General features: G+C 37.7%; 1 protein-coding gene across 1 annotated transcript; it reads left to right on the forward strand.

The window, feature by feature from the left end:
* The first annotated feature begins 4,376 nt into the window (after positions 1 to 4,376).
* On the forward strand, positions 4,377 to 5,370 carry Neurod4 (neuronal differentiation 4). The gene has a single exon (XM_013020708.1). The coding sequence runs from the start codon at positions 4,378 to 4,380 to the stop codon at positions 5,368 to 5,370; it is 993 nt and encodes a 330-aa protein (XP_012876162.1). The 5' UTR covers position 4,377.
* The last annotated feature ends 3,821 nt before the right edge of the window (positions 5,371 to 9,191 follow it).

The following is a 9,191-nucleotide window of genomic DNA, read 5'->3' on the forward strand; positions in this document are numbered from 1 at the left end:
AAATTTTTTAAATGATTGATAGTGATATTTTAATGAGAGAAATTTATTAACTCTAAAGCAATCGCCAAACCAAACATTGACCTGAGTTTTATAGAGTTAAAGTTCTAAATGAGATAGAAAAGGTAAACATATTTCTATTTATGCCTTCAGGGTAAAAGAATGAAAATCATTTTTCTATGCTCATTTTCTCAGTAAGTGATGGAGGAGGGTCTTTGTTTTTCTGCTTCTTCCAGCATACCTCAAAGAAGGTTGGTTAACTGGCAAAAAGCCGCATTATAGTCAGATGTCTGTTCTGCGGAAGACCAATCCAGTTATGTTCTTTTCATCAAAACTTGGCACTCAAATCTTTTATAGCCCCTAGTTCTGGAACTTTGTGTGTGTGTGTGTGTGTGTGTGTGTGTGTTTTTAGTATTTTTGGTTGTTTTTGGGGTGTGTGTGTGGTGGTTGGTCTACATTTTCTTAATAACATTTTGATGCCTTGAAAACTATTTAGGTGGAAAAAAGAGAAAGCTTTATATTCTTTACCTTTGAGGAGAGTTGGCTTTTACTAGTATTGGAAAGTCTTCATCCCCATATTGATCACCAAAGGTGAACAAGTCCAAGTGTCAAGAATTGTCTTTATTCCACCAGAATCTTCATGAACATGAACATGTGTGTGCTAAGAACGAATGTCCTGCCAAGTGACCTTCCCCCAACACCTACTGGAAGGCAGAATGAAAGCTATGAAGCTGACCTTCTGGTGGAGTTTAGTGAATCCAGGAGAGGCAGCGGATATATATGGTCTGGCTTCCTCATCAATTGCAACAGAATCAGATCTTTCATATTTTCTTGCATAAGATGTGTGAAGAGCAGGAGGGAAATATTTTAATGAAATTTTAAATGGAGCCACTGACTTTTTTGCTGACATAAAATCAATATGAAACACAGATTATAATTATGCCCATTCTTGTCCAAAGAAGCTCTTAGTGATGCTCAAGAATAATGATAATAACTAACACTTGTATGGAATTTATGATGTCTTGGTACTATTCATATTGCTTCAAATTTGTGAAGGCATACTATGCCCATAAGGATCCTATGAGTTGAAGCCAATATTATTCCTACTTAAAGAAGAGGAAACTGAGGCAGACAGGTTTGTGATATTTGTGTGAGACCACTTACAAGTAAATTGTAGAGCTAATATTTGAATACAGACAATTGGAACCAGATTTTTGTGCTAGTTAGTGCATTTGAACAGGGCAGGGCAAATGTCAGATGAACTTCTAAGTCAATCACACAACATGACATCCAGACAATGAGATACAGTAGGTAAAGCAGTTCATTTTTTTTATTCATCTATGGACACAACTTATACTTTGAATGAGTAAAAAATACATAAAGATATATGTATATATTGATTATTTTTAAAATCCCAAGATTAAATATATGGATAATTTTTTATGGCATTGGAAACAAAATTCTTCCCCATGGTTTTTACTTAGAATAATATAAAACGATCTGTTTTCTGTCTTATCAAAGAAGAAATGGAGAAGAAAGAATTTATGTGTGCTTGAGATCAGAAATCAGAGATGAGAAGAATTAAGACTGGAGTTTTCAGCTGTGTTTCTCTAGCTTCCATGTTTGTGAAACTCGACATATACATGGGAATTCTTTTAGCGCCAATAGACCAGTGTGTATGGGATCAGAAGATGTGAAAACAGAGCCACTTCTATTCTTCCCATGGGGAATAAGAAAAAAAGTGAACACTCATGGCCTTTTTCAGTAGTTTGGCCAAAGAAAGTTGTTTTGTTCAAACTGACAATCTGAACAAACAAATCCTCGACTCTCATGAAACGATCAAAAAAGGTTGAAAGCAAAAGTTAGTGTATTTTATTCTTTCACCTCAACCTGGAGTTGACTCATGACAGAGCTCAGTAAGAGCCCCTCCCCCCACCTCTGTAAGAATGGTGAAATGCCAAATGCCAAAGCCAGGGGTGGTATTCAGATCCAGGGGTAGGTCAAAGAGGCTCTCTGGTGGTTCATATGCCTTCTCTTCCATCCTCTCCTCTTCATGCAATGCCATGATGATCATGAAGGTGATAGAGCCAGGAGGGGAAAGAGGAGGATGCAGAAGAGAAAGAGATGATCAAAGCTATGAAGCAAGGAATTGGGAAGAGGAAGAAATCTTGGAATACAAGGTTAAAGGTCATTCAGAGGACACAAAACTATTCTTATTTGTCACTGACTTAACTGTACTGAGCTATATCTGGTAAGGTTGAAGTGACTTTCTTCCTATAGAGATGAACAAGGAAGAGAAAAAAAAGAAATAAAACCTTGGATCTGGGGCCAGAACTGGATTTTTTGTCTCATATAACCAGCTCTTTATTATTTCTGTCATATAAAGGACTTGACCCCAAATCAGCTATAAAATAAGCATGAGAATCTCTACCTCCCTCAGAGGAAGCATACAAACTGATGAATGCAAACGAGCTGCAAACTTTAAAATGCTACACAAATGTTATTATAATCACAGGGGGAGCATTAGGTTTCCCAAGCCCACCCCAACACCCCCCCCTTTTTTTTGGCCTCAGAGTGCACCTGCCTCAGGAAGATCTGTGTTCCTTTAACAGAAAGTTAATTAGGTCCTTTACCCTCCCTCTGGATATCTGCCCGAGTTAGAAGTGCAGCTCAGCACACAAGCTCCATCATCCATATTAAAAGTGGGATTTTCTGACTTGGCCTGGACAGCCAGTTGACCAATAGGTTCCAATGTGTGTTTTCAATAAAAGCTGCTTACCCAGGAAGCCTTATTAAGTGAGTAAGTCAAGCTGACACGATTTCCGTGCTGATTAACATGAAACCTGGGCTGTTTTCGCAATGTAGTAGCATTAATTATTTATAGGTGGTAAATGAGGTAACAAGGAAAACAAGCTCCAATTACCAAAAACAAGTCAAATCATATATTTATATATTTTTTAAAAGCTATATACTAATCCCTGTGTTTGTTAATTTGAAGCTTAAGCTTCAAGGATAAAAAAAAATTGTCATGTTCTCCTCTTTCTGGTAACCAAAGGTGATGGAAGGTTTAATGTTTCAAAGACTAGTCAGTGAACTTGAATGCCCTGATGGTTTTATCAGATACTCTTATTTGGTAAACTATATACTACGGTTGCTCAAAAAAAAATGTCAAGACAGTGAAAAATCTTGCAAAATTGAATGCAAAATGTTTTCCTAGATCACCAAATCTTCTGTTTTTAAAACAGAAAAATTTACATAGAATGTTCTAACCAAAGAGTATAAGGCTAAGGAATTAAAGTAGTCAAGCTATTTCTGTCCACTGTCAACTGTTCTGTAGGGCATTTTTTTTCATTTTTAACAAGGTATCTCAAAATAGTTGCACTAAAATGATCTTGGGTAAATTCGGTTAACCACTGTCTTGGGCTAATAGTTGTTTTCACAGCATTTTTTTCTAATGGCTGATATGTATGTACAATGAAAAGAGTTTTCCTTCCAAAAAAGGGGCAGATTTGATAATCAGTGATAAACCTCCATTCTTTACATGACCCTTTCAAGACACTATGCTTTTCTATTTATTATTTTATTTTATTTTTTAAAGTATCTTTAAGCAGTTGTACAAAGGGGTTTCGATTAACATATCAGCTTGTGTTGCACTCGTAAGATGCCATATTAGTAACACTTCCTAACACCATGAACATTAACACAAAGAAAAAGGAACTTATTTAAAAAAAACAAGATGCTTTGCTAATGGTGATGAGATAAATGTCTGATGGTCATATGGCATCATTAGACAGTTGTGGCATGGCCATTTTGTAGGTGTTACTTGAAGCTACCAGTTGGTAAGGCCACTGGGGAAACATGGGATATTACAAGTTAGATGAATATGAAATGTCTCCAAATAGAAGATGGAAAGTCCTGTGTGGAATGCATACAAAGTAGTCTGAATGATCTTGCTGCAGTTGTTCATTTGTTTTATGGTAGGAACACAACAGCTTATTGATTTAACTGTGTAGTACGCATGTTATTTTGCAGTGATCATTGTTATATACATATCCTATCATTGTAATCAGCATCATTGTTTACAGTCAGTAATTTACCCATTTGGATAATGATTTATAAAGCTCAACTTGTATATTTCCTCAGATTTTATGAACTCCAAGAAGGAAGGAAAATGTATTTTTCAACTTATATATAAAATACCTTGTGTTAAAATATCTATGAGATAAAGAACTTGAGAATAAAAAATTACACTCCAGCACTGTAATGAATAACCAAGTTGATTTGCTTACAAAATGCTCGGCTAGATGAAGTTTAGTTTTATATAATATCAGATGTTTAAGGGAATTATTTTTCACTGATTATGCTTTCTAGGATCCAGAAATGGCAAAAACATACATGAAATCCAAGGAGATGGTGGAGCTGACTAACACATCATCCTGGATAGACAAAGGCCTGAGTTCTCAAACTGAGATGAAGGAGGAGGAGAGGAGACCGGGTGTTTATGGGATGCTTGGCAGCTTAACTGAAGAGCATGACAGTATTGAGGAAGAAGAAGAGGAAGAAGATGGGGAGAAACCTAAGCGAAGAGGTCCCAAGAAAAAGAAGATGACCAAAGCTCGCCTGGAGAGATTCAGGGCTCGACGAGTCAAGGCCAATGCCAGAGAACGGACTCGGATGCATGGCTTGAATGATGCCCTGGACAATCTCAGGAGGGTCATGCCCTGTTACTCCAAAACCCAAAAGCTTTCCAAGATAGAGACCCTTAGACTGGCCAGAAACTATATTTGGGCTCTGTCGGAAGTTCTGGAGACGGGCCAGACACCTGAAGGAAAGGGCTTTGTGGAGATGCTCTGTAAAGGGCTCTCTCAGCCCACCAGCAACCTGGTGGCTGGATGCCTCCAACTTGGACCACAATCTGCCCTGCTGGAGAAACATGAGGAGAAATCACCTATTTGTGACTCTGTTATTTCTGGCCACAATTTTACCTATCAATCTCCAGGACTCCCCAGTCCTCCTTATGGCCAAATGGAAACACACCTTCTTCATCTCAAGCCTCAAGTATTCAAGAGTGTGGGAGACTCCCCCTATGGGAACCAGCCACCTGACTGCAGTACCCCTCCTTATGAAGGCCCCCTTACACCACCCCTGAGCATCAGTGGGAACTTCTCCTTAAAGCAAGATGGCTCTCCTGACCTGGAAAAATCCTACAGCTTCCTGCCACCTTACCCTTCTGCGAGTCTAAGCTCAGGGCATGCGCATTCAACCCCCTTTCAGGCCGGTACCCCCCATTATGACATTCCCATTGATATGTCTTATGATTCCTACCCCCACCACGGCATCGGAACCCAACTCAACACCATCTTCACTGATTAGCACAGGGAAAGCAGAATTGCAGAGAACCACGTGGGGGATATTTCCCATTATCTAAGTGGCTGAGCCGAAGATTCAGTTCATATACACCATGAAGTTAAAGGAACCTTCTGGATATGTGTATACCTGATCTAACAATCTTAGACCATATAGGGCCTCCTGTACCCATCCTCTGCTCTTCTTACCAACCATTCCTTCGACTCATTTATCTAGGGTCCTCAAGTGAAATCATTTGATGACCTCCAACCATGTAGTAACAGCAGACCTAAACCCTATTACAATGGCACCCCAAACTCTCTATTTGCCAATTATTTTGTGTTTGTTTGTTTTATTGGAAATGTTGAGGCGATTACTCGAAGTATAGGTGATTTCTAAAGACTTTCACAGTTCTAAAAACCATCTAAATTTGGTGATTACCCATAAAATCTTTAAAAAAAATCAGAACAAATAAAGCAACAATAGAAATAGGGTGTATAGAATTACCACATGGAGTGGCTAAGGGAGCATATGGTGTGTGTCTTTTAGCTCCCAGAGTGTAAAGTTTCTTTAAACTCAATGACACATCTTCTGTCTAAAAATAGCTTTTGGCTAGGCACTGGTGGCTCATGCCTATCATCCTAGCTACTCAGTAGGCTAAGATCTGAAGGATTATAGTTTGAGGCCAGAAGCATTTACTAAACTTCATCTCCAAAATAAGCATCAGGAAGCAGGGCTAGAAGTATGGCACAAATGGTAAGCTCCAGCCAAGCAAGCACTAGGCTCTGAGTTCAAATTGAAGTATTGCCAAAATCTAAATAAATTAATTAAACTAAAAAAATTAACTTCCAGAGGGTAAAACTCTAAGTTAGGCTTCTCTGTGAATCACACTGTTCTTTAAGAGGACAACTGTATTTCTCATTGGATGGAAAATTGAACACATCTTACGCATGTGATCTGAGAACTATCATAGATGCCTCATGTCAACTTTACCCTTGATAATAGATGAAAATGCTTTTAGAACATAAAATCCCTTGAAATCTCAGGCTTGTATGATCAATAGGACACAGAGATGTCATCTAATTCCATTTATAGCTTCCATGTCAGAGGGTTCTGGAAAGTCTGACAGTTAAGATACTGTTATTAGAATCAACACACAGCCCAGTTGCATAATATAAAGTGATAAAAATGACTATTGGCCTCACTAACTACTGAAGTTCAAGGTTCCTACTTTCTCAAGGGAAAACCACAAGATTTTTCCCAAGCAAGACGAATTTTATTTACTTAATGCAAATCAATTAAAACTACCAATCTCTATCTTCAACAATATCGTTAACCAAGCATTAACCAATGACCAAACATGAACTTTTTCAATTATAACAGAACGTCCTTATGTCCCTCACCACTAGTTCCTCTTCCTTACTTCCAAGAAACAATGTATTATTACATGATGACATGGCAAGCAACAAGACGTTAAGGTTCAGAAATGAAAGCCAAGGTCAATGAATACTTTCATTTCTAGTCCATGTCTCTGTCTTAGCTTTAGCCTAATTAGCAACATATTTGTTTCTTTATGCAATTTCTCATCCCTTTGTATTAATGTTGACTTGGTCGTTTGTCTTTTTCCAAAGAAATGAGATCTGAGGCATTATACTGTTCTGTTCAATTGTCAGGAAAATGATGGAGGTTCAAAACCAAGAATTTAAATGACTTGATAGTGGATCAGATTCTACTCCTGCTAGAGAGGGCAACTTTAGTCACTCAGGCTACACCAATAGGAACAATGAATAAAATTAATAGGATAGACTAGCATGCTATTCTTGTAAAGCTCAGTTTCTCACCAAAATGGACCTTATCATTTTATCTTTTTCACATATTTCCTTATCTTAAAAGCTATTTTATTCCCATTGCCTTGGCAGCACTTTCTCTGCTGTACTTTGCACCCTTGGTTTGTAAATCTCTTGGAAAGTAGCTTCATAGAGAGACTTTCAACTCCTCCAGCCACCAAAGTGGTTTCCCTTATTATGTTCTCCCCTAGTGAGAACAGGCAAGTCAAACGAAGTCCAGAACCATTCCCTGTGCTTTCTGTAGAGGCCATTACTTACCTTCATGGGGGGAGGTAGAAGCTAGTCTTAATGCTAGTGTTGTCTGGCATTAGATCTTGAATGTTGTTCTGGGTTATTTATTAGATATTATTTATTTAATTTATTTCTTCTTATTGTGTATATTCCTTGCATCCTATAGCTGAGCTGGTAAACCTTTGTAAGGCTTCATTTGGAAGCTAGGTCATAGTTTTATTAGAATGTACTGAGTCTTGGAGTGAGAGGAAAGGAGGAAGTTAGTTCAGAATTACTTGTCATGATCTTACAAAAAGAAGCAATATATGAATGGCTATGCAACTTAAGGTACTTAGATTTTTTTTTTCCTTGAGCATAAATTGAGCCAGAATTATTCTGAAGGAAGCTGCGGTTTCTATCTTTGGAGACTATGTAGCAGCTGTTACCCGGCCTCCTTGGGACTGTGTTGAAGGATTTTATAATTGAATTAATAGTAGTTCAGTCTGCTTAGAAAGAGCCTACTTTTTAAATCAGGGTGTTCTTATAATTCTGTAGACTTTTAAAGACAAAGCAAAGCAATTGTTCAAATCGTTTGTTTTAAAATGATGTTTTTCTCTCCTTTTTTTCTAGCAGAAATAAAGCTGTGAGTTAATATAAATTGTGTTGCCTTGTCCATCTTCCAAGCTTTCCTTCACTCTTCTCTATACCTCTCCCTGAGCTCTCTGTCCAGAAAACAGCTAGCAGAACAAAGCCTGCCTGGCTATAAGAGGTAGTCACTGCCATATTCCAGTGAAGCTTGCTAGAAATTGGAAGAGTCTAAACTAAAAGATAGCTGGCATCACTAGTCTCGGCCACTCAAATTATAAACTACAGAGTGTGTAGATGAGAAAAGAAAATTCTACCACCTTCACAGAAGTCTTTAGGGATAAGGGTCATCTTGGCTCTCAAACCAGAGAGCTGACCATAGAAAGACAAATTATTACTGATAACTTAAGTGAGTCTATTAACTTTTCAAAACTTTAGGAAAAATGTTTTTTTTGTGAAGCATGTTTTTGACAAGAACGTTTTTCTAATATCTCTCCTCATGCAATTGTTTTCTTTCAGTTTATTTCCTACGTAATAATATGCAGGTCCCTTCTTACATGCCCACAATGCTGACTGATAATGCTGACAATGATAATCAACATAACTAAACTAAATTGGCTAATACAGAAAAAGACTTGGTTTAAGGCTGAGCCAGGAGGATCTTGAGTTTGAGGCTAACATGGATGCTGTAATGAGGCTGTCTCAAATAATTATAATAATAGTAATAATAATGATAAGAAGAATAAAGATACAGAACATCATCTTCCCATTGCATCTGCTAATTCCTGTTCTCTAATTGGAAACTACTTTTTAAAACGTATGTAGAATGTCAGGTGCTGGGGGCTTATGCCTGTAATCCTAGCTACTCAGAAGGCTGAGGTCTGAGGATTTTGGTTCAAAGCCAGCCTGGGCAGGAAAGTCTGTAAGACTCTTATCTCCAATTAACCATCAGAAAAAAAACAGAAAGTAGAGATGCGGCTCAAAGTGCTAGAGCATTAGCCTTGAGTGAAAGAGCTCAGGGATAGTATTGAGGCCCTGAGTTCAAGCCCCAGAACTGAGAAAAAACAAAATCAAAAAAGTTTATTAGTTACCTTTAAAAAGCAAATCTTAGGTATATAAGGCACAAATACTAAGACAAATTACATTCTCCATTTTTTTACAAGTGACGCTATAATCAAACAGTTCTATGTGTTGCTTTAATACTTA

The sequence above is a fragment of the Dipodomys ordii genome, unplaced genomic scaffold (assembly GCF_000151885.1).
Source record: "Dipodomys ordii isolate 6190 unplaced genomic scaffold, Dord_2.0 Scaffold3, whole genome shotgun sequence".
Taxonomy (NCBI): Eukaryota; Metazoa; Chordata; class Mammalia; order Rodentia; family Heteromyidae; genus Dipodomys; species Dipodomys ordii.

Coding starts and splice junctions, on each gene's coding strand:
- Neurod4 (XM_013020708.1), top strand. CDS start 4,378: ATGGCAAAAACATACATGAAATCCAAGGAGATGGTGGAGCTGACTAAC.